This window comes from Pyricularia oryzae, chromosome 4 (genome assembly GCF_000002495.2).
Source record: "Pyricularia oryzae 70-15 chromosome 4, whole genome shotgun sequence".
NCBI classification, from domain to species: domain Eukaryota; kingdom Fungi; phylum Ascomycota; class Sordariomycetes; order Magnaporthales; family Pyriculariaceae; genus Pyricularia; species Pyricularia oryzae.
In genome coordinates this window covers 1,210,701-1,234,249 of record NC_017851.1, presented here as the reverse complement: position 1 = coordinate 1,234,249, position 23,549 = coordinate 1,210,701, and the positions used below count along the sequence as shown (strand labels likewise).

The following is a 23,549-nucleotide window of genomic DNA, read 5'->3' as shown; positions in this document are numbered from 1 at the left end:
TTCACGGTTGGGACGGCGGGGAATGCAGTTTCGCTTTTGCTTTTGCTGATGGCAAGGCTTGCGACGTTGATTGATTTGGAGCCTCGGGAATTCTTCAGGTAGGTGTAGTTAGTTACTACGTTAGTTAGGTTAGAGACCACGGTATGTTGTCTATGAGGGGCGTAATTACACCAACCCAATATTGACTGCACTGACTACTACTTCGTACAATGTTGCAAAACAATAGCCGAGCCCGCAGGTCAGGTGCACATTGTTTCCCTTCTTGAATGCGCTTGCTTGCATGTGTCAATTCCGAGCCAAGGGGCCCTGAAAGAACGCCGTCGCAGTCCGTTGCCCTGAAGGTGCATATGCCCGACAAAGGCGTGGGGACCCCAGAACCCAGTCTCCAGCCCACTTGTTCTCCGTGCCTCGGCTTAGATGTAGCCGTCCGGGGGCCAATCATCATTCCAGGATTTCCACTTGGCTTTGGAGCGTTGCCGGCTCGCCTCGTTCGATCTTTAAAACCATCTTCTGTCTTGCTTCGACCATCCTTTCTGTCCTTGTGTCGTCTATTCATCTTGCCAGCTTTCATTTTTTTCTTCCTTCCTTGACCACCTCTACCAATTGCTTTTTATACCCCCACCTCATAGTAGAGACAGACGTGCGATAGTTTCAAGATGCCTTCAAGAGTGATTGTTGTCGGCGGTGGTTGTAAGTAACTCGCTGTCACTCATCCCCGCGAAAGAGAGCTTACGCTGGCCTCCCGAGTCACGAGAAGCTCACATGAACCGAAGCTGACCATTGTCCCCTACACAATCAGTGTCCGGCCTCAGCGCTGCACACACCATCTACCTCGCTGGAGGCAATGTTGTTGTTCTTGACAAGCAAGGTAAGGGCGAATTCATTAACCTGAGGCTCCGCGGAATCGGCAGCTCGGCACAAGCTAGAGCGGTCTGTTGCTAACCTCGGTCAATTCGGCTATTAGGATTCTTCGGTGGAAACTCGACAAAGGCCACATCTGGTATCAACGGTGCCCTCACGAGGACACAGGTTGAGCACGGCATTCAGGACAGCGTCAAGCAGTTTTACGACGACACACTAAAGTCGGCTCGCGACAAGGCTCGCCCAGACCTGATCAAGGTCCTCACATACAAGTCGGCCGCTGCCGTCGAGTGGCTGCAGGATGTATTCAACCTGGACCTGACTTTGGTTTCGCGACTTGGGTAAGTCTAGAGCTTCATTTCATCCCTGCAAACTAGGCGCACTGCTACGATACCAGAGGCTGACTGTGAATCAACCCAACAGTGGTCACTCCCAGCCCCGTACGCACCGTGGTCACGATGCCAAGTTCCCTGGTATGGCCATCACATACGCTCTGATGCAAAGGCTTGAGGAGCTCGCCGAGACCGAGCCGCACAGAGTCGAGATTGTCAAGAAGGCGCGGGTCACCAACTTGAACAAGGAGGGTAACAAGGTCACCGGTGTTACATATGAGCACGATGGCCAGAAGCACACTATGGACGGCCCCGTCGTCCTTGCTACCGGTGGCTACGCCGCTGACTTCTCAGAGACCTCGCTCCTGAAGAAGCACAGGCCCGACACCTACGGCCTGGCTACCACCAACGGCTCGCACGCCACTGGCGACGGCCAGAAGATGGTCATGGCCATTGGCGGTAACGGTATTGACATGGACAAGGTTCAGGTCCACCCAACGGGTCTGGTTGACCCCAAGGACCCCGGCTCCAAGTGGAAGTTCTTGGCTGCCGAGGCCCTGCGCGGTGAGGGTGGTCTGCTCCTCAACGCCGACGGCGACCGGTTCTGCGACGAGCTTGGCCACCGTGATTACGTCTCGGGCATGATGTGGAAGGAGAAGGACAAGGGCAAGTTCCCTATTCGTCTGATCCTGAACTCCAAGGCTTCCAACACACTGGACTTCCACACTCGCCACTACTCCGGTCGTGGTCTGATGAAGAAGATGACCGGTCAACAACTGGCCAAGGAGATTGGATGCACGCCCGAGCACCTGCAGAAGACCTTCACCACCTACAACGCCATCGCTGAGGGCAAGCAGAAGGATCCATGGGGCAAGAAGTTCTTCCACAACCTGCCCCTCGACATCAACGATGACTTCCACGTCTCGCTGATGGAGCCTGTCCTGCACTTCACCATGGGTGGAGTCGAGATCAACGACAAGTCTGAGGTTCTCGGCCAGGACAAGAAGCCCATTGAGGGTCTGTATGCCTGCGGTGAGCTGGCTGGAGGTGTCCACGGTGCTAACCGTCTTGGAGGCTCTTCGCTTCTTGGCTGTGTCGTCTACGGTCGCGTTGCTGGTGACACTGCCAGCAACTACCTGTTCCGCCAGGCCCTTAGCGGAGGTGCAGGCGCCGCCCAGCGTCTCGGCCAGATCTCGCTACACATTGACCCGACGCAGCCCGGCAAGGTCTCCGTCGAGTGGGGCAGCGGAGCTGGAGCTGCAGCAGCATCCACTCAGTCCGGTGCCGGCAACGTCGCTGCCACTCAGGCTGAGTCGGCCAAGCCCAACAACCCCAAGGAGTTCAAGATCCCCGAGAAGGAGTTCACCATGGAGGAGGTTGCCAAGCACAACAAGAAGGACGACCTGTGGGTTGTCGTCAAGGGTGTCGTTATGGACCTCAGCGACTGGCTTGAGGAGCACCCCGGCGGCCCCCAGGCTATTATGAACTTTATGGGTCGTGACGCAACAGAGGAGTTTGAGATGTTGCATGACGACGAGGTTATCCCCAAGTATGCACCATCGCAGGTTATTGGAAGGGTCAAGGGTGTCAAGCCGACATTGGAGATCTAAGTTTTTAAACTTTTCCCCCTCATTTTACCTGTTTACTTACGATGATGTGTATTGATATAAGACTTTGTGCATTTTACGTTGACTAGAAAAGTGTACCCGGTCTGAGCCGATGATTTGGATAGCTACCTAAACAATCTTAAAATAACCATATTCTTCTTTTTTATTTTTTATTTTGTCTTTATAAAGATTTCGTTTTTGCCAAAGAGAAATCCCTTTGGAGGTGGCGACTATTGTGCCTACGGAGTAGGTAAAAGCTGCCTGTGGGCATCCAGATCGGACACATCTATTCTCCATTCTGTAAGCGCTTGCGAAGAGATTACGTTTGTGAATACAGCCAACCTTATTCGATTATTGATCTTTGGGGTTAGTTTCATTACTCTTGCCGCCACTGAAACCCCTTTCTGGCTGGTGTTGGAGATTCAACCAGCAGATGAAGTGTGTCTGGATGAGCAGTTCCTCGGAGCCATGTTTCGCAATCTTGGGAATAATACGCAGTATTACACAATCACTCACTTCTATACGGATATCTATGAAACTTACTCGTGAAGGCAAAAAAAGAGGAAAAAAGAGGCGAAAAAAAAGAAAAGAAAAGAACATACTCCGTACGCCATAAACGGCGAACAAACCGCCAAGAAAAACGAGCGAATGAGATGGATGTTCAAGCTGAAGACCGACCTGCAATGCACGGAGAAGGGAACACACAGCCCATGGCTCCCTTTCGTTCTAGCTTGGGCAGACGCAGGAAAATTGACAGGTTGGCGCCAACAAGTAAGCAATTTTAGCTGACACGTACTCCGTACTCTGGCGGCCCACGAAGATTGATGACAGGATGACGGAAAAAAGAGAGCCGCCCCAAACGACCCTGCAACTCAGCCCATCGGATCTAGGCAAGGAGAGTTCTTTCGAGTCTAGTTCTAATTCTAGAGTTGAAAGCAGTGGAGAATGTCGAGGGCGTTTTGAGAGACCCAGTTGCCAGCAGAAAAAAAAGGCATGGATGTCAATTTGCAGATCAATCAGACTTACAGTAGACTAGCCTCTAGTTTGTCCAAACCAACACTCAAATTGTACACAAGTACCTTTATACCTGCTTGCCTGCCTACCTATGTATGTGGCACAAAATACTACGACGGGAACTAACAACTGTCCGGTGCTGACAAGGAGGGACTTTTACCCCTACGCTTCGTTCGGAGACGTGTTGTTCCAGGAGATGGCGCTTTCAGCTGCCCCAAATAGCCTGTCCAAGACCGGAATTCGTGCCACCAACAAACACAGTTTTAGCACCAGCCTCGTACAATGGCAAGAATGGCTTGGGTCCAACGGGACAAGCAAAAGTGATCTGGCTCCGAAGGAGTCAACCTCACCCTCTCTCTGCAGCTCGGTCTCGCCGGTGAACCGTGAACCCGAAGAGAAGGGAGGAGAAGAGCGCACGCCAAGACGCTAATGGCTGCCCCACTGAAATGAAATAATTGGTGATCCGAGCTTAATCATCGTGGGGACGCCTGATCATTGGTCGCTATGATGTCCACCCATGTCTTTTTGGCGTTCGGGGTGTGGACCCATAATTTTTCACAGCCAGGGAAAGGAGCGGCCAGCCGCTTTTGGTACCTAGTATTGGAATCGAACTCGTTTCCCCATTCCGCCCGTTCGTTTTTGAAGGGTCAGTCTCGCTGCATTTCCACACTGATCTCCACCACTCCGTCTCTGCCCCTGTCCGTTCTCCGTCCCGTCCATCTACCCACACCCACCAGCTTGAACCGGACGACGACTGATGAAGAGACGAGACGACGACGACAGCGACAGCGACAAAGGATTGCGACCAGACGCATTTTGGGCAGGGGAATTGGCGAACTCACCGCATTGCGAGTCCCCACAACGGCGGGAGGTTTACAGCCAGGCGGAGTGAAGAGAGCCGGGCAAGCCTCCCCAACCTTGGCAGGCCCGTAACACACAACACTTTCGTCTCGTGGTGCCAAATGAGCCGACCACGCCGCCGTCGCGCGCCGCCCTTCTTTGATACGACGACCACTGAGACGCACTGACGCCCGAAACTTCTCGCCACGTTTTCCCGACGACTACGTAAGAGCAATCAATCATTTGGGGCGGGCTCTGCATGAAAGTGCTAGCTGCTGGCACTCTGGAACAAAAAACGACCAAAAAACGCCCCCTAGAGCGATAAACCTACACGCTCCCCCTCCCGAACAAAATAAATCCATCGACGACTCAGACCTCTTCACTATAGAGCCTCGCCGGCTCCACGTATGAGGGGGACCGTCCCTCCCCCTCGCCTGCCATCATGATGCTTTGGCGCAAACCGCCGAACGTTGCGGGCACCTCCGCAAACGCTCTGTTTGCCTTGTTGCTGGTGGCGAGCGGTGGCTGTCTTTTTGGACATGATACTGGGTGCGTCTTCCCCCTCTGGACCACTGGAACTTCATGAGTTGGTGAGGCAGTAACGGCTGACAAGAAATCATTCTTTGATTTGGTGTCACCCTGCAGTGTGATCAATGGCGTATTGGCAATGCCGAGCTTCAGGGATCAGTTTAATCCATCGACCAGTCAATCTTCACTGATCGTGGCGATATTGAGCGCCGGAACCTTTCTCGGCAGCTTGATGTCAGCACCAATGGCCGATTTTATAGGCCGCCGAAAGGCGCTGCACATTGCCATAGGCGTCTTTTGCCTCGGCGTTGTATTCCAGGTCTGCTCCGCCGATATACCAATGCTCCTGGGCGGAAGGTGAGCTTGATCGTCTTAGTAGTTTTTTTTTTTTCGTGACCTAGTGATGCATGCTTCTGCATCCTGCAAGACATGCAGCATGCCATTTCTGGGTATGTCTCAATCAACTTTGTCGTGCTGACTGTTGAAATAGGTTCGTGGCTGGAATTGGTGTTGGTTTGATATCGGTTCTTGTCCCGTTATATCAATCGGAAATGGCACCAAAGTGGATTCGAGGCACAATGGTGTGCGCATATCAACTTTTTATAACGTTGGGGCTGCTTGCAGCTTCGGTCATCAACATCATTACCAGCGACATACCAGGCCCAGCTGCGTACAGGATACCTCTTGGCCTTCAACTTGTGTGGGCCTGCGTCCTTATGATGGGCCTTCTCATTTTACCAGAAACTCCTCGCTACCTCATCAAGCGTGGCCTAGATACCGAGGCGGCACTGTCGCTCAGCCGACTACGCCGCCTTGACATTACTCATCCAGCTTTGATTGAAGAGCTGGCCGAAATCAAGGCCAATCACGAGTATGAGCTCGCTCTAGGCCCTGACACATATAAAGATGTGTTCTTCGGCTCTCCCCACCTGGGCCGCAGGACCTTGACGGCATGCGGCCTGCAGATGCTGCAGCAGCTCAGTGGAGTCAACTTTATCATGTACTACGGCACATGGTTCTTCAAGGGAGCAATGGTAGACAACCCTTACCTCATATCTTGCATCATGAACATTGTCAACTTTATTTCGACGCTTCCTGGCCTGGTTGTCGTCGAATCTTGGGGACGCCGGCGACTTTTGATCGTCGGGGCGATCGGCATGTCAATCTGCCAACTGTCGGTCGCTTCCTTTACCGCAGCTACCAAGCACATAGCTGGTTCCAATGGATCCAGCACAACACAGAATCAGGTCTTGGTTACATTTGTTGCCATATACATATTTTTCTTTGCGGCCTCGTGGGGACCTGTTGTCTGGGTCGTCACAGCCGAGATATTCCCCCTCAAGGTGCGCGCCAAGTCAATGTCGGTGTCGACGGCGTCAAATTGGCTGCTCAACTTTGGCATTGCCTACAGTACCCCATATATGGTGGACACCGGGTATGCCAGTCTCGGTCCACTCATCTTCTTCGTTTGGGGTGCCTTCTGCATAGTCGGCATCTTCTTTGTTTACTTTATGGTTTACGAGACGAGCAAGATCAGTTTGGAGCAGATCGATGAAATGTATGAACGTGTCACTGTGGCTTGGAAGAGCCGTGATTTCGAGCCGAGCTGGAGTTTCCAGCAAATGCGGGACCTTGGCTACTCTGACAGCGGGATACCGCCTGATGAGAGTAACGAATTGCAACAAACGACGACGACGCAATCCGAGACTGCGTCGAGCGGGATGGCGCCGTCGAATGGGGATAGCAAATCGATACCAACAATGGGTAATGTCGATTTCAGTTATTGAGTTTTATTTTGGGTTTGGGTTTGGGTCTTTCTTTTTTCTTCTTTTTTCCCCCCTCTCTCCTTTCCTCCGGTTCTTCTCGTAGTGTCAGCCGGTGATTGGGTAGCCGACCATTCTGGTTATCTAGGTATTATCAGATGCTTGCCTCTGCCATATCACATGCCCCACTCGTTCAGACGGTGGACACCCGGCCTTTACCTGGCTGTCCTTGTATAACTTCCTCTCTTTTTTCTTTCTTGCTCTTTTTTGTCTGTCTTAATTCAAAGGGGGGTGAGTGTGTGTGCGGGGGATACCAGCGTCGGAGTTATGTCGTAGGAGTTTTACGGGGGTGGCGTAGGGGCAATTCATTGATATTTTGTGGCACATCTATCTGAAAATCAAATCTTGATTGAGACTACTTTTGGGAGCTGTTCAGACTACCGGGTCGAGGTTTTAATGTTATCGTTGATCATGTAGACTGCTGCGGCATAAAGAGAAACCCATTTTCCACCTTTGTCACATTATATAGCGCACGTGGGCGGAACATGAAGGGACCGAAACACACGTGGTCCATTTCTCGTATGCTCCTTGACTCAGACAATCCAAAAGAGTATATATAAAAAAGGATTATGCATTAATCACGGTGTGAATCTCTGATTGTACATGGCGGAGTTTGTTAGAAAACTACACTTATTGTCTGGTGCTGAAAAAACCACGCTTTCTCAAGCAAACGAGCCATTTTTTGATAAGTTTCCGACATAATACCGTCCAAATACTCAGTCACCATGTCTCTTCCGCGTCTGGCGCACAGGGCTACCGGCCAAGCTGCCGAGCGAGTCTACGCTGTCGCGCCTGCCGAAGCGGCCTGACTCCATCTCCTCGCCCTCGTCGTACTCCATGAGCCTGATCGACTCCTTCCTCTGACGCCTGCCCGAGCGACCACCACGGCCACCAACATTGCCATCGTCGTCGTCGTCGTTGTCGTCACCACCCAGACGCTGGTAGCGACCCCGACCCCGCTCGGAGCGACCGCGGCGGCTGCGGGCGACCAGGGCGCCGAGGTCGATGCGGCGGGCGTTGCGGTTCCAGACGCAGGTGCCAAACACCATGAGCAGTACGAAGCCCAGGATGACGGGCAGGCCGATGTAGATCTCGGGCCCGGCGGGGGTCGGGGTGTCGGGCTGTCTGAAGGACTTTTCCTTCTCGACCAGCACGACGGGCCCGTGGTGCTCCGCCACGATGGTGGTGTTGAGGTGGCGAGTCGTCGTGGTCAGGGTCAGGGTCACGTTCATCTCGGGCCTGCCCGGCTGCAGGATCTGCCACCCCACCGGCCAGGCGTAGAAGCCGCGCGAGAAGGGGATGGCGAGCTCGTCGGTCGAAGAGGGGGTGATGGTCTCGTTCACCAGGAGCGCCGTGGTCATGTTGTAGTAGGTCGTCGTGATGGTCACGGTGGTGTTGGTGGCGTTTTTGAGAAAGGTTGGGTCCCATGTTACTGGATAGGAGCGGTTTTGTTGTCAGTTGAATGGCCCTGGTAAGTGTGCTTTTTTTTGGATGGTAACAGAATGTGCATCAAAGAGCTTACCATAGTAGGTGATCCCGGGGTTCAAGATTGACCCATCCTTGGGAAGACATAGGGGCGTTTTGGCCTCTGCCGCAGCCTTGCAGAGCGGGAATGCGCCTTGGCCGTTGGAGCCGCCAGACATGGCGCTGTAGACGCTCGGGGAGCCGGTGCTAGTAGAGATGCTGTTTTTTTTGGGTTTCCCCTAGTCAGCGATTGGCCGCATGATAGCGATGCTGAATTGCGTTGCCTGCTTCGGAACTGAAACTAAACTCACTATCCATGCTGCGTCCTGGTAAACACAGTAGCGGTGATCTCATGCGGCGCCGCGTTGGACACGATGGTCGGGAGGCCATTGGCGGTGCTCAGAACCGGGGTCAGCGTCTTGGGGGCACCCGAATCGTCCACGCTGACCCAGGCGGCCGTTTGCTCGACGGCCAGGGCGCCGTTGCTGCTGGTCAGGAGCAGCAGCAGAGCCTGGACGAGTCTGACTGCGGATGGCATTTTGTCTGTTCCTGCTTTTTTTCAAACAGTATGGATCGAAAACAGCCCCGAACAGCAGATTCCTTCTTTGAAAACGCCCGCTCAAATGAATGATGCGAAATGGGCGGGTTGGGCGATTGGGATTTTCTGGCGCTGTAGATGCCGGAATCGATTCCAAAAGAGCCGCGTCGAGCGCGATAATTAAACCCAAATAGGGGGCGGCGGACTTGCAAGGAATATGCTTTTTTGTCGGCCTTGGAACCCCCCACTCCCGGATATTATGTCACTGCGCGCACACCTCATTGTCCGGCCCAACGGTTCTGAGAATACACGGACCTGGACGAGGTCCAACGACTTTTTTTTTTTTTTTTTTCTATTTTGAAGATCTAAATTTAATCCCCATACTGTATTTTGACTTTTTTATATACCATTCCACAGTGCCACGTTTGGATGCGCATTGCTTTGAAAATCTATAATCGATACTAGTACATACATACATACATAAGGTACATATAGTTACAATAGCCATCGCTCCTCGAAAGCACAGATTATTTGTCTATACATACGGAGTGGGAGCTCGAGCAGGGCTGGTACTTTGTAAAATCACTCGGACTGCACAATGTAAAGATGGCATGCACTCTCCGCCAACAACGTCGATATATACAACCGATGCCCGCCATATCTATGACCCACGATAGATCCAGACCACCTTGATGCACCAAGAGTAGAGGTAAAAGAGCAAAATGCAGGCAGCAATGCCAGCGATCGCATACATGTATATGAAACACGATGGCTGTGGAAACAGTCTGAAGATTTAAGGGAAACAAACCCCCAATGCTCAATGCAAATGCGCGCATGATAACGCCCCTCGAAGCAAGCCAAGAGGATGTAAGAAACTGCGTCGAGGAGAGATCAGGCCTCTTTCGAGAGAGCGTTTAGGTGCGGTGCAGCCTACGCCTTTCGTTTCGCGTCTTCTTCATGAGCTTCTTGTACTTCTTCTTCTTCATCTTGAGCTTGCGCTGCCTCTTGACGCTGATGGCCCACATGCCGTCCTGTTGCCGTTGCCTCTGGCTGTCGTCAAACCGGAGCTGGCGCGCTGCCATGCGCCCCAGAAACGACCGCGGCTGTGCCGAGTCCTCGAGGAGATCCGAGCTGTGAGCCACGTACTTGACCTCACCGTTCTCGTCCACCGTCTCCTCGATCGTCAGGACGGCCTTGTACAACCGACGCTGCGGTTCGACCTGGCTAGTCTCGGAAGCCTCAGCGGTCTCGGTGGCGGTGGAGCTGCCTTCCGTAGCGGCGGGCTTGGGGAGCGGTGGCGGGCAGAACGGCTGGAACTTGGAGCCGAGCATGTCGTTGAGCTGGACGCAGACGCCCGAGTCGCTACCGTCGGCGTTCTTGAGCGTGATTTCTCGCACGCCCTCGTTGGGGTCGGCGTCGCCGTGGGAGAGGCCGAGGTTGCCCATGGGCTTTTCCAGCTCGTGCACGGTATTTGAGAGGGTCGAGATGACGTCTTGAGTCTTTTCGGAACGACCACGGCGGAGGAAGATGGAGGCAAAGGCATCGTCCGTCACTGTCCTCGGGAGGCTGTGGGTGATGGACATGGGCCGGTGAAGCGAGAAAAATGCCGACAGAGCGAGGGCTGTTCGAAGGGTCAGTAGGCGGTTTTGGAGAGCTGCAGGTGGAGATAAGATCTGGGGGTGAAAAAGATATGCGGTAGACAGTGGCTTGGGAATGAAAAAAAGCTTACACTCGCGAGGAAGGTGTTGCGTGCTGGGGACAGAGGGCAGCGACTTGAAAGACGAGCGATCTGTAGACTCCTTGGCCCTCCTTCTCCTCTTGTCACCACCCGAGCTGGACGATGAAGATTTTGACGTCTGGGCGGCCATGGACCTGTCAGACGATGACGGCGGTACACCCTTGGGGTCGTTGTCGGGGCTAGACGGGTTAGAGGAGGAGTATCGCCTCTGATGGCGAGTTGCCCTTGCAGCGGACGCAATCGCACCGGCCGTGGCGGCGACGGCGCCTACGGATCCCATGATGGGAGTCTGAGGCGCCGCCGACACCACGCGTCGGACCGAGCACGGCAACATTGGCGGTCGGCCGACACTTGGTTGCTGTGTTGGGAAATAGAGCTGGCGGCGACGACGACGAATATGACAGCAGTTGTTTGTTGTATGGGTCTTGAGGGATCTAGAACGGGGTTCAAGATTTGCAGACCGGCCCTGCTGTTGGCTTTTTGGTGATCCGTCAAAGATGGATCCGAGTCGGAGCAGGATTAGACCTAGTCTAGGATAGATTGGCGCTAAAGCTCTGGTTGGTGCTTAGCTTGCTCATGCGCGAATTCCATCGCACGTGATGCCTAAGGCCGACATGACATGGATTTGATGCAATTGCCAAACCCACCTGACAGCCCGGCTGACACTTACCGACTCTTTACCGCGTTGGGGGGCCACGATTGACCACTGAGCCACTACTGGTAGCAACAAGTCGAGTCAATGACACCCCTCATCTTGGCGCGTCCCGGTTCTGATAACAATGTCTGACTTGTCTTGCATTTGGAGTCAGACCTATTGATTCAAAATTGTATGCAATCAATATTAAAATACCGGCTATCGGAGCCGAGAATACTGACCTTGATTTGTATTGATCTATGTGCTCCTAATTCTAGGTCTAGCTCAATGACAACAACCTTGGACTGGTAGTAACCTGTCTAACTACCTTACGTACCCGCCCTTGCTACCTTTGTCGACTAGACTAGCATACTGCCTACAATGTCTCATCTACTGCATAGTCTAACTAATAACAACTCATCATACAGTAGTCTCAAAACTATTTATCTTCCTGGTCTATCTAGATAAGGAAATATCTATCGGTAAATCCGCCCTTTCGTTTCATCACTGAACCGGCAAAGGTATGGCAGGGAATTCAGGATATGACCAACCTGGATCCGCAGCTGCAAAGGCCTCGGTCTCGTTGGCACCGGGCGGGTAGATCAGCACGCGGTTGATATATTGCTTCAAAGGCTTGACCTTGGGCCCCGCCAACATGACTTGCCGATCCCATCCCCAGGAGATCAAGCTACCGTAGCTGCCCAGCGCCAGGCACGTTGCGTACAGCGGCTGCGAGTACGGCGTCGGGTTCAGCCCCAGGAGCGAGGCCGCCGCATTGTAGCCTGCCACACGCCCAAGTGGCATTGCGTGTTGGCACGACATAATTACTGGGTGACCGTCCGTGTCGACCTTTGCGTGCGCCGCGTCTCCGGCTGCATAAACGCCGGTTATGTCGGCCACCTGCAAGCTCTCGTCGACTGTGAGTCGGCCGAGCCCGTCCTGCTTGACCTGGATCTGGTCTGTGAGAGAGGTTGCTCGCACACCGGCCGTCCAGACTACCGTGGTGGCTTGGATCTTCTCTCCGGATCCGAGGATGACGCCATCAGCTTCCACAGCCACAGCCTCCGAACCGAGGCGGGTCTCCACGCGCAAGACCTGAAGTGCTTCCTTGATGAACGGCCGCGGACTCAGGGCCAAGCTCGATCGACGAGGACGACGTGGACTGAGGTTTCCTGGCCGAGTATATTCCTCAGACGGGCGGGGAGCTCTGCGGCGGTCTCTATGCCGGTGAATCCTGCACCGCAAACGACAACTGGGTTGCGAGCCTCACTCTCGGGTAAGTACGGCAGACCTCGAAGGGGCTTCTCTAGCTCCACCGCCTTCTCCAAGCTGTGACTGCAAAGCTGTGTTCTTTAGGCCCAGGGATGTCCGGATGGGCCAGCTGGCTCCCGGCCGCTACAATCAGGCGGTCGTAGCTTTCGCTGGAGCTTGTCCCGTCTGTAGCACCAACCAGCAGGTGTTTGTCCTCCGGGAGGATCTTCTCAACGTAGCCTTGGATGAAGCGAATGCCGGTCGTCTTGAAGGGGTCTTCCAGGGCAGCGGTCATTTGCTAGGGGTTGGCGAGGTACAGGCGAGGTATTATGACCAGGCTAGGCTCGGGGGCGATGACGCAGACTGCAATGTCTTTAACGTCTGGTTTCTCTCTGCGATGGATGCTGACGAGACGCCTTGCGGACAGGGCGCTGTAGAGGCCAGCAAATCCGCTGCCGATGACGATGATTCTGGAAGGCATGCTGAATTGTGCCGCGGGGGTGTTTGGAGTAGTGAAATGGTTCTTTAATTTACATGTTTAACTAATTCAGATTCAAAGTATGATATTAGGCAATAAATGCTTTGGTTTGCCGTGTGCGTGCAGATGATAATTCATGGCCGAGAAACGGTCGAGTTCCTCTCTTTACATACTTCAAGTGTTATTATAGGCAAGTCCCCGAGGGGATTCCCGGTACGTACTTTTTGTATAGCCATATATACAAAGTATGTCAAAATGGCAACCCGACCATACAGATGTTGTCTCTCCAATGGGGCGGCGTCCATATGAATTTGGCAGTGCCACTAGCACCTGATTTTTAGTCAACATCACCTAGCCAAAGAAGTACATGGTAAGCACACTGCATGCAGCAATCGTGTCCCCGAATACCCGCAACGAGAAGCCGGTTCCCGTGAGCCCTGCCTAAATACCACTCCTTCTGTTCCCCGGGGACGGCATTTTATCTCGACAAGAAAGAAAACTTTCAAACAGCAGTAATGTTGACATCCGGTTTGGATAGTCACAGGAGAAAGCAAGAGAAAGAACCCCCTCCCCCCCCCCCAATGCTTGCCACCAAAGCATCCACCTTCACCCACCGGTCCTCCGTGGCCTACACAACCTGCCGGGACCGCCATGTCCACTGCGACGGAACCCGCCCGTGTTGTACCCACTGCTCTTCCGAGGCCAGAGTGTGCGAGTATACACCGTCGCGACGTGGCGGCCTCACCCGGGCCGAGCTGGCTGCCCGCCGTGCTGCCAAGGACCGGCCCAGCAGCACTACCGGAGTGAGGTGTTGCAACGACGCGGGATCGCTGCCGGGGCGTAGGAGAGCAGCAGCAACAGCGGTTGCTGTTGCTAGTGCATCGCCGTCGCCGCCCGTCTCAGTATCCGGAACGGTCCCCTCACTGGCCCTCGACCCCCTCCTTGACCTCTATTACAGACACTTCCACCGTTACCACCCCTTCCTCCTACCACAGAGATGTATGGGCACATGTCCTAAGTAACAAGGCGCGCCGAGGCGAGCTGGAGCCGCTCCTGGCGTGCATGCGCTTCATCGGCAGCCTGTACGCCAAGTCGGACCAGGCGACCGAGCTAGGGGAATCCGTCCGGCTCGACATCCACACCCGCGGTGACCTGAACCCAGACCCGGCACTGGCGCAGTGTCGCCTGCTCTACTCCATCGGCACGTACTGGTGCGGCGACAGGGACACGTCCCGGCGCGAGATGGACGCCGCCCTGGGAATCGCCATCGGTCTGGGCATGCACTGCAGGGAATTCACCATCGAGAACTCGGGCTCCGGTGAGGATCCGGTGCTGGCGGAGTCGTTGCGGACAACCTGGTAGTCGATATACACGTGGTTGATGCGTGGGTACGCCGCCATTAGGAAGAAGCCGACCTTTGCGACCCGCAACGTGCACATCACGGCGGACCTGCCGTGCGAGGAGCGGGAGTATGAATCAGGGGTGACTTCGCACGTCTCCCTTCTCCTCCCAGGAAAGAATATCAAATATCATGATCCCTGAATTCGTCCGGTCAAGAGACGGCTGAACAAACAGTGACAAAAACAGACGATCCCAACGCCCAAGACACTCGACGAGTTCGACAGCCGCGAGTTCTCACCAGAAAACCACGTCTACTCATCCTTTGCCTACCTAATAGGCGCCACCGCGCGGGATAGCTAGCCTCCGCCATAGCATCCGTACCCGCCGAGGCCGAGTGCACGTTTTCGACCCCTGCGGATGGTTCGAGGAGCTATCAACGACAGAGACAAAAAGAACTGACACAATGTCTGCAGTTCGACCATCGGCCTGCATAGACCCTACTCATCCCTCCACTTCAACGCCCTCGAGGCGCGCTCCACATGCTCACACCCCATCACAAACACCACGGCAGCAACCAGCAACATCCACACGACGCGGTGTCTCCGCTCCATCCAGGCCCAGGTGTGGCTCCTCGCCCTCCCGGCCCGGCCCTTTTGCCACCTTTGCCATCTGCATGATGACGACGGGCACCATCACGCTGCTCTCGGCCTGCAAGTACATTCCACCGACATCACCACCAGACGCCTCCTCCTCTGTCACCGCCGCAGACGATAGGCTCTCGCTCAGCAGGCACCAGGTCAGGCTCGGCATGGGCTGCCTTATGGCCATGGCGCACGTCTGGCCCCAGGGCAGGAGGCACCTGGCCGAGGTCCAGGCCATTGCGAGGGAGGTGCTGGGTATTCGGGGCGGAGGCGGTGGTGTTTCTACTGCTGCCATCTCCACCGCTGCCGGTTCTACCATCGCGACTCCCAGAGAAGGAGGGGCGATCGAGGTGGAGCAGCGGCACCAGCAGCATCAATGCCGAGATTCTGGCGACATATCCGACTTCCCATTCGTTCCCGATGGTGTCTTTGACGGCCTACTTGACTTGAATGGCACCTTGCCGACTGACTGTTTCTGGTATTCGGCCTTCTTTTCGTCCGAGAGGGGTTAGCAGGATAGGTTGCTGTGAGAGACTTTGTATTAGGTCTGGGCCGGTATCGCGAGATACTCGCGTGTTCCGAGCATTACAAACTGTAGTGCACTTTTGAAATCTATCAAGCCCAACAGGGATAAGCAGAATTCCTGACAAGGTGTAAATCTGGCAGGCAGCCGTTGATGGTGCAGTATCATTAGATCGCAACTAAATAGGTATCCAGGGTAGGTAATATCCAAGTAGAAACAACCCTGGGGGAAGCTGCTATCAAAAGTGTGAGTTGTCTTGAACCAACCCAGATCAAAGCAAAAGATGTAAACAAAAAAGAAATTGCTCGCTTGTCCCTTAAAAAAAAATTCAAATCCAATAAATGCCACCCAGATATGTTAATTATTGTTGGTTATCATCCTAGCTCGTGTACACGGACGAAATCTTTATAAAGATATAAGAACGCCAGGGAAATGTGTGTATATATAGTGCTATGCTTTTCGAGGGTATCAATGCAGTCGGCCAGCGTGTTACTCGCCAAAACAGTGTCCGAGAACTAAACGCATTGATGATGTATGAGGCTGAGTCGTGATGTCTTCATGTTTTGCCGTGTAGGACATGGGTATGTCTGTGTGTATCTCAAGTCTGTTTTATCTTGTTGTATTGTTTTTGTTTTGTTCTTTTCTTTTTCGTTTTAATCTTGCGTAGAATGCGCAGGATTTGCAGCTATTGTTGGTCGGGCGCTATGCAAGCAGCTCCCGGACTCACAATTTCGCAATCACCTAATCCGCTTGCCGTCCAAAAACTTGGGGCTGCGCGCATCGTAATATGGGTTCGGCGTCTGCTGCGCCTTCTTGGCCTCATAAGCCAACCTCTCCTCCTCATCCAGGGAGAAGGCCTTCTTGAGCCAGCCGAACGCGCTCCTCTTCTTCTTCAGCCTCCGTGTGCTCGCAGAATCCTGATTCATCGTCGAGACACTGCTCAACATGCTCATGCCCATGGCAGAGGGGGCGTTGCGCTGGTGAAGGTATTGCGGGTTGAGGCCGCCGGCCGTGTGCGGTCGCTGTTGGAGCGGCGAGTGCGGACTCGCCTGCACTGGTCGGAAGTACTGCTGGTCCGAATGCGGCGAGGGAATAACGCCCGGGAACACAGGCGGCGAGAAGTCTGTCACGATGGTCGGGTTGCTGGGTCTGCTCTCGATCCGGCCACTAGCTCGATCTGCACCATGGTTCAGGCTCGGGGCAACGAACGTCTGATAATTCTCGAATTCATGCGCCGATGCAAAGACGGGCTGTTGCAGCTCCGGCGCGTTGTGCGGTGGCACGTGTATCGACTCTGGCGGGGTGGTCTTCAGTGATACCCGATCCCTGAGCGATGTTCTCTTGTTGGGCTGGGATTTTCGAGGGCTTCCACGACCGTCATCCTCTCTTTCTAGCGACGGAGGCCGTATGCGAGGCGAGCGCAAACTCTCAAGCGTGATGCGTGGTGGCGAAATCTGTATGAGTCTCGGCTCAGCCCTGATAGCGGCTGGGGACGACTTGACCCCAGAAGTCGCGGCTCTTAAGTCTCCCAAAGACTTGGTGACCGACAGCCTTTTGATTGCAGGTTTATTTATAGACATGTACCCGCTCTGCCGCTCTTCCGTGACGCGCGGTGAGGGCATGGGGGCAGGAGGGACGGGAGTGTAAGTCCGAGGCTGTAGCAAAAGGACCGGGGGTGGTGACTCGGAACCATCATCTCTATCATCATCGTCATCATCATCATCATCATGAGCAAAGTGCGGTTGAACATGGGAATCTGGTCTTGGCCTTGACGAGCCACAATGTGAAAGCCGCGAGTTTCCAAATTGCGCTGCCATTTCGTCAAGGTCAAAGTCCGATTCCGAGTCTGACTGGTAGCTCGACCTGTCCGGGCCATGGGGAGCTGGCTTCAGCGACTGGCCCCGTGTGGCCCGCGCTGGGATCTCGGGAGCTGGAGGTGCCGTGGCAGCCCCGAAAAGGCTGTTCCTCACGGGAAGATCAAAATATGTCGGACCTGAAGGTCGTTCCTCTGGCATTCGACTGAACCTCAGTGTGAGTCGTGGAGCTGCCGCGGCAACCTTGCTTTGTGGTGGCGACGCTTGCGGAGTAGTGGTGCCAATGGAATCGGGTGATATTGGACGACCGGGATTCGGTGCCGTGAAGGGCTGCACGCTGAACTGCAAGGCAAATAAAGTTAGCAAAAGCGTGGTTTCAGAGCAAGATTTTCATGGCTTCTGATACAGTGCATGTCCACCATAATACACTCTATGCAGCCAGCTGGGTAATGCTTGGCATTTTTGGGTATCTTACTCTTGTGCGTCTGCTGACCTTCCCCGCCGTCCGTTCTATCAAAGAAACCATGTTTTCAAGCTTCACGATCAGAGCGTTCAGCTCACTGTTCTTTGATTGCAAATCGACAAAGGTCTTTAACCAGCCTTCCGTGTTGCCCCGCATTGCATTGAAGATGTCAACCACATCCGCACTCCGTCCTAGCTGCCAAGGCCCACCTTCCTGCGACTCCAAGTACTCTGCAAACTCTCTGCTTGACTTTAAGCCCTCGCTGAGATCCTGTGCCGACTGAACTAGGGCTGTCGTCGTGCGGGAGAGTATGTGTTCTATCTTGGCATTGCCCTCGACGATCTGGAGCCGGAAGGCGCGGTCCTCTAGCATCGTAGCAAAGACTGTCATGTTGTCCATGGGCAGCTTGAGGTAGTCGATTCGTTCCATTATATCTTTGTTGGCCAGCTCGATGTCTTCCATTGTCATCTCAAGAAACTCGTCGATCTCATCAATGTGACCCTGCAAGATGGAAACAACCTGGGCGTTACTATTTGCAAGCCCGTTGAGGAGCAGGTAAACACCAAATGAGACCTGTGCCATCAGCTTTCGCAACTCATGGCACGTCTGCCCGGGACGGAAGCGCCACATGGCATTCGGGGCACCGTCCGACTTGTCCTGGTCGAGTAACTCCTCCCTGCGGCCCTTGGCATCTTTGGTCCGTAGCTTCGGCTTCTCCAAAGCTCCCTCCAAGGTGGCCTCGAGATATGACTCGGAGAAAGCCTGTTGCATCGATGGTATTGGGTGTTCAATTTGTTTTGGTTGTGCCTTCACCTCCTCCTCCCTTTGCCGTGATTCTGGTCGCTGGTACGTGGCGGCTGATAAGGGCGGGTACGACAGCTCGCCCCCATCGTCATGGTGCTCCGTCTGCTGGGCGTACCTCGTGGTGGCCATGTTGAGATGATGCTACGGCTACGTTAACGCCGGAGGAAAGGGCGTGTTCTTTGTATTTTTCGGTCCACGTCGAGCGGCTTCGTGTCAGATCGTATAAAGTAAACAAATACTCCGTCTCTCCCCGGGCTACACCAATGCAGCACCCCACGAGGAGACACGATAGCAGGTAAACACGAACGCAGATGGCTAGAGTCGTTGGTTGAGGTTTCGGGGTCGAGTCGAGGTGGGATATACCGGAACAAATCGAACAGGCAAGCAACCATAGGAAGAAAAAGAAAGGAGAAAAAAAGGCAGACGCGGTAGGATCCTTCAGACCTGTGACGGATGCATTGCGAGCTGACAGACAGGTCGACACGCAGGGCTAAGTCGCCAAGTGGTATGGGTGTGTTGGGATCGGGTGGCTGCAGGAGCCTTTCCTTTCCCTAAGGAAACCGCGTGCTTCCGTTCCGTCGGGTTGTTAAAAGATCGATTTCTCTCTTTTTCTCTGGACAAATAACTTGAGGAAGCTCCTAGAGTGGACCAAGTGCTCTCTGCTTCCAGACTAAACGAGAGTGGGCGTTTGACGATTTGCCTGGTGCCGGTTTAACGAAGATTGGACCACGTTGGCTAATGACAGAGACGGCGCAGTGAGGAATGTTGCCAAGGGCGCTTGAACCAACCCAAAATGGAGGCTGCATACGAAATATTGGTTCGGTGGGTTGGTGGGTGTGTGGTTCCGGTGCTAGGCTCAGGTACCGAAAGGAGGGTGAATGAGTTTGGGTGAGCTGGTACAAAATTCCCTGCACACTAGCTCTAGGTCGGACTAGATCCCTAAGCAGGTATGGTATATTCAGGTACTGTAGGTAGGGAGGAGGAGATGCACACCGGCATCTAAGTTCGAGGCGCAATGTGAGTGACCGATGTAAGGTTTGGGTACGAAGTTGTAGGTATGGATGTGGTAGGTAGATATTAGGTGGTATCAACCCTGTGTGTGCTAGACTAGACAGACACGAACGAACAAAGTGAAGCCGCCATACGTTTAAGGGTGGGGAATACGATATTAGCAAGTGACCGATCTTCTTTTCTGGAAGACTCGATGATGAGAGCTAGGCCAGAACGGACAAGTAAGGCATTTGCCATTCGCTATACATAGAAATAGAAATAGAATTAAGATGAAGACTTGTTCTCGATGCACATTCAGCTCGAATGCACATTTTGTGAATGCTGGGCGTGTAAGAAACTAATGTTGCCCAGAAGCTCTTCGGAAGTACCTAGAAGAGTTCATGATCCCGAGCATGGCATGCCCCCGCAAGACAGGACAGGCAAGGACCGAGGGAGAGAGAGAGAAAAAAAAAAAAAAAAAAAAAAAAAAAAAGGAGTGTCGAAATTGCGTCGTTGGACTGCAGGAGTCCAAAAAGAACGAGACCGCACATTTCCCCAACGGCGGAGATCCACAATCACACTTGGCGAAATGGGTGGGGTTAGAAAGCCAAAGGGGGAGGGGGAATAAGAAGGTGCGCCAGCCTGCAAGGAATTTGATTGAATGGCTTGGCTTCGTGGCGCCTGTATGGATGGATACTCAATCTTGAAGATCTGCGAGAACAAGGTAATAGAAACAGGAAGCAATTCACTGCGGGAGATGGGCACAAATGTCGTTTAGCATTCCATGGTTGATAGGTGGAAGCGAATCAGCCAAACAGGACGCGTCCGGTCCCCCAGGATAACCACTGTGCCCGGTTTTTGGCACCAGAGCCAATCGTGCACAGGTTCATCCACAACTTTGGAACCTAAGGTAAGGAAGGTATCCCAGGTACGCGACAGCACCTGACCATCCATCCCTTGCAAAATGCAAATACGCCCGGCGGGGCAAACTACTACATTGTCATTTTGTTGGTGCGGGACATCGGATGTGAGTGGGTAGAGTTACGGGTGGACTGTCACTTTGAACAGTACGTTCACTGAACCTTGTGCCAAATTGTGCCAGGTTGTGCATGGCAAGAATTGACAGCCGTACCGTACATTTTCACATTTTTTTCTGTTTTGGTCAACCGCAGTTAGGTACCTACCTAGGTAAGTTACCTACGTGGTAGGCCGAACCCCTGGTAAACTTCATCCTAGTCGTCCTGTTCTGCCAAGAATTGACGATCCACAGATTCCATACCAACCTGCCGCCGTCAGGATTCTGATTTGCATACCTTACCTACGATTTGATTGATTGAATTTGATGGACACCAGATTTCGCGTGGTTAATTACTGCAGTTATGTTCCGGGACTGTCCCACCGTGAACCACGATCGCATCGCGCACAGGCTGCGCTCTGGTGCAGATTGAACCCACCCGATCACTATAAGAGCCGCGCCGGCCTGCAGATCTTTTCTCTTTTGCTTCTTTTCTCCGGTTTCTGTTGTACAATGAAACACCAAGAAATGAGTCGACAAGCTCGGTTTCCCCGATCGTGACAAACAAAAAAAGTTTGTAAGGTAATATAAATGATTAAATTGAGGCTGTTGAAAACAAAATAGCAGACCAGACATACGCGTACAACGTTATCGCTTTGCGCACACTCATGGTATGTCTGCTCCCCTTTACCGAATTCCGACAATTACCAAGTGCGGCTGATGGTATAATTTCCTGTCACATGTAATCGGGAAAATCACTCCTGGATAGCCCAGAGCCAAGAAGGGCTGCCAGGGCTTGGGCTATTAATGACCACATGTCACGGACGCCAGCTGCTGTCACTGGGAACCAGTACAGTAATAAACGTTGTATGCAGTAATTAGGTATTACTACGAAGGAGGTAAGGTAGGTAGGTAAGGTAGGTAGGTGCCCTACTGCTTAGGTACTTTAGTCGGCATACAACCGGTTATACGGGTACATCCCAAGCTCCTTGTCCGCTACCACATGCTATAAAAGGATGACGCGCCCGAAGCGAGCAAGTTATCCATTTTAATGGTACCATCGTCAAGTATTAGCGGATCCTTCCCACTTGCCGTTGCTTAAAAAGGGGTGCTTATTTGCGGGTGGGAACACCTTACCAACTAGGGAATTCACGATTCAGTCCAGGGGGGCCGCCTCTATGCCAACACAGCTTTGGTCAAGGACTTCCCCAGTCTCTGTAGAAATTGCAAGGTTCAAATCTTTACGTATTCAATTTGATGGGATTTTTGACAGATGCAAAACCTCGCTTCGATCGCGAGCGACGCATGAAAAAACGGACGTTTCCGAGCGCAGGGCGACCAGCCCTAAGTGGTTCCTTTCCGCCCTGACTACCGAATAAATAAATGCAATTGGGTGGCTCGGCTGTCGCCCAGCCCGGACCTGTGGTCCTTGGTGTTTTGCACTGCCCAGCCCTTCATCGACTTTGGGAGTTAGGCCGAGCTGAGACTACCCAAATACCCCCTTACCCAGGCTGGAAAGGGTTGCTCCATAGGCAAACTCCATATCAAAAACCGATCGCCGCCCCTTGCCGCTGCTCCCGCGCGCTTCTACACCCTTTGTCACACCCAATCGTTAACGCAACCCCGAATAAACAAAACCCAATCCTCTACAGAAGGGACCAAAGGCGACATTGATCAAGATGGGGAACCCTTTCGCCTTTGGGCACGATGAATTCGACTCTTCAAACCGCTTCGTCACTTCGTGGTTTCTCCCACCCTGGGTTCTGTTCGCATGTCGGCTGCTATTTGTATGCTTCCCCTTTTCTCTCCTTCCCGACGAAGATGACAATGGTTCGATGAATGACGCAATGGGCAAAATGATTGATGGACCGGGCTCAATCTCGTTCAACTTGACAAAACAAAAGAGAAATTGTGGCACTAACAAAACCCCGTCATTAAACAAACAGGGCCTCTATGCGCTAACGACCCAGTTTGTCTCGATCGGCACCCAGGTCGCCCTCGGCCAGTCTGCCGATGCGACGGCCGAGTTCTCGTACTTCACCGTGCTCACCTACTGGGGCATCGCGTTCTACCTGCTGGTCTCGGCCGTGCACACGGCCACTTACGCCGCGACTGGCCGTCCTCTGCTTGCCCGGTTCCCGCGCTCGCTCCAGGCCCTGCACTCGCTCTACTACACCACCGTCTCCGTCTACCCCTTCATAGTCACGATCGTCTACTGGGGCGTCCTGTACGTCGGCCCCTGGTTCAACACGACCTTTTCCGCCTGGAGCAACGTCAGTCGTCACGCCATGAACTCTGGCTTTGCCCTGTTCGAGATCCTCGTCGCGCGCACCGACCTGCCGCCCTGGATACACCTCTTCTGGCTCATCATCATCCTCTGCCTCTACCTCGCCCTCGCCTACGTGACCCACGCCACCAAGGGCTTCTACGTCTACCCCTTCCTCGACCCCGCCGGAGGTGCTGGCAAGCTCGCCGCCTATATCTGCGGCATCGCGGTCGGCTGCATCGTCATCTTTTTGCTGGTCCTGGGTCTCATCTGGTTGAGGAAATGGGTGACGGAGCGCAAGCTCGGCATGCGTGGCAAGCTTTCGTCAAGAGACCGCCCGGCTAGCAGCACGATAAGCGACCCCGAGACGGCTCAACATGGAAAGTACGATAGGTAGACACAGCTTGGCAAGGCGTTTTTTTTCATATCTATAGACGCATCTACATTGTATCATTTACTATATCCTAACCATGTTTCATCATTTTGGATGCGTTTTCCGATATAGACACAATCGTGCTCACGAAGATACCCTTCTTACATTTCATCATAAACTTGACTTTAGAAACTATTCCCTGAACTCATGA

The 23,549-nt window shown here is 53.4% G+C and overlaps 10 protein-coding genes across 10 annotated transcripts; 6 read left to right on the top strand and 4 right to left on the bottom strand.

The window, feature by feature from the left end:
• Window positions 1-432: 432 nt before the first annotated feature.
• Window positions 433-2,966, top strand: MGG_03619 (fumarate reductase). Its single transcript, XM_003716225.1, has 4 exons — window positions 433-690; window positions 800-868; window positions 965-1,202; window positions 1,285-2,966. The coding sequence occupies exons 1-4, from the start codon at window positions 657-659 to the stop codon at window positions 2,801-2,803; spliced, it is 1,860 nt and encodes a 619-aa protein (XP_003716273.1). The 5' UTR covers window positions 433-656; the 3' UTR covers window positions 2,804-2,966.
• A 1,504-nt stretch (window positions 2,967-4,470) lies between these two features.
• MGG_03620 (glucose transporter rco-3) lies at window positions 4,471-7,570 on the top strand. The gene is made up of 3 exons (XM_003716224.1): window positions 4,471-5,203; window positions 5,300-5,539; window positions 5,673-7,570. The coding sequence occupies exons 1-3, from the start codon at window positions 5,097-5,099 to the stop codon at window positions 6,967-6,969; spliced, it is 1,644 nt and encodes a 547-aa protein (XP_003716272.1). The 5' UTR covers window positions 4,471-5,096; the 3' UTR covers window positions 6,970-7,570.
• Window positions 7,527-9,359, bottom strand: MGG_03621 (uncharacterized protein). Its single transcript, XM_003716223.1, has 3 exons — window positions 8,781-9,359; window positions 8,528-8,688; window positions 7,527-8,437 (listed from the first exon to the last, which is right to left on the bottom strand). Exons 1-3 carry the CDS (start codon window positions 9,005-9,007, stop codon window positions 7,722-7,724), a joined length of 1,104 nt encoding a protein of 367 aa, XP_003716271.1. The 5' UTR covers window positions 9,008-9,359; the 3' UTR covers window positions 7,527-7,721.
• Window positions 9,360-9,372: 13 nt separating this feature from the next.
• On the bottom strand, window positions 9,373-11,266 carry MGG_17058 (uncharacterized protein). The gene is made up of 2 exons (XM_003716222.1): window positions 10,737-11,266; window positions 9,373-10,628 (listed from the first exon to the last, which is right to left on the bottom strand). Exons 1-2 carry the CDS (start codon window positions 11,077-11,079, stop codon window positions 9,922-9,924), a joined length of 1,050 nt encoding a protein of 349 aa, XP_003716270.1. The 5' UTR covers window positions 11,080-11,266; the 3' UTR covers window positions 9,373-9,921.
• Window positions 11,267-11,883: 617 nt separating this feature from the next.
• Window positions 11,884-13,111, bottom strand: MGG_17057 (FAD-dependent pyridine nucleotide-disulfide oxidoreductase; the record flags this gene model as incomplete). The annotated part of the gene is made up of 3 exons (XM_003716221.1): window positions 11,884-12,598; window positions 12,696-12,928; window positions 13,010-13,111. The coding sequence occupies 3 exons, from the start codon at window positions 13,109-13,111 to the stop codon at window positions 11,884-11,886; spliced, it is 1,050 nt and encodes a 349-aa protein (XP_003716269.1).
• Window positions 13,112-13,584: 473 nt separating this feature from the next.
• On the top strand, window positions 13,585-14,809 carry MGG_03623 (C6 zinc finger domain-containing protein; the record flags this gene model as incomplete). Its single annotated transcript, XM_003716220.1, has 4 exons — window positions 13,585-13,984; window positions 14,067-14,437; window positions 14,471-14,590; window positions 14,696-14,809. The coding sequence occupies exons 1-4, from the start codon at window positions 13,624-13,626 to the stop codon at window positions 14,807-14,809; spliced, it is 966 nt and encodes a 321-aa protein (XP_003716268.1). The 5' UTR covers window positions 13,585-13,623.
• Window positions 14,810-14,912: 103 nt separating this feature from the next.
• MGG_03624 (uncharacterized protein) lies at window positions 14,913-15,618 on the top strand (the record flags this gene model as incomplete). Its single annotated transcript, XM_003716219.1, has 1 exon — window positions 14,913-15,618. The coding sequence occupies one exon, from the start codon at window positions 14,913-14,915 to the stop codon at window positions 15,600-15,602; it is 690 nt and encodes a 229-aa protein (XP_003716267.1). The 3' UTR covers window positions 15,603-15,618.
• Window positions 15,619-16,350: 732 nt separating this feature from the next.
• Window positions 16,351-18,823, bottom strand: MGG_03625 (uncharacterized protein; the record flags this gene model as incomplete). Its single annotated transcript, XM_003716218.1, has 2 exons — window positions 16,351-17,769; window positions 17,903-18,823. 2 exons carry the CDS (start codon window positions 18,821-18,823, stop codon window positions 16,351-16,353), a joined length of 2,340 nt encoding a protein of 779 aa, XP_003716266.1.
• A 664-nt stretch (window positions 18,824-19,487) lies between these two features.
• MGG_17056 (uncharacterized protein) lies at window positions 19,488-20,391 on the top strand (the record flags this gene model as incomplete). The annotated part of the gene is made up of 4 exons (XM_003716217.1): window positions 19,488-19,528; window positions 19,630-19,661; window positions 19,750-19,760; window positions 20,179-20,391. 4 exons carry the CDS (start codon window positions 19,488-19,490, stop codon window positions 20,389-20,391), a joined length of 297 nt encoding a protein of 98 aa, XP_003716265.1.
• A 1,440-nt stretch (window positions 20,392-21,831) lies between these two features.
• MGG_03627 (uncharacterized protein) lies at window positions 21,832-23,542 on the top strand. The gene is made up of 2 exons (XM_003716216.1): window positions 21,832-22,486; window positions 22,646-23,542. The coding sequence occupies exons 1-2, from the start codon at window positions 22,379-22,381 to the stop codon at window positions 23,360-23,362; spliced, it is 825 nt and encodes a 274-aa protein (XP_003716264.1). The 5' UTR covers window positions 21,832-22,378; the 3' UTR covers window positions 23,363-23,542.
• Window positions 23,543-23,549: the final 7 nt, after the last annotated feature.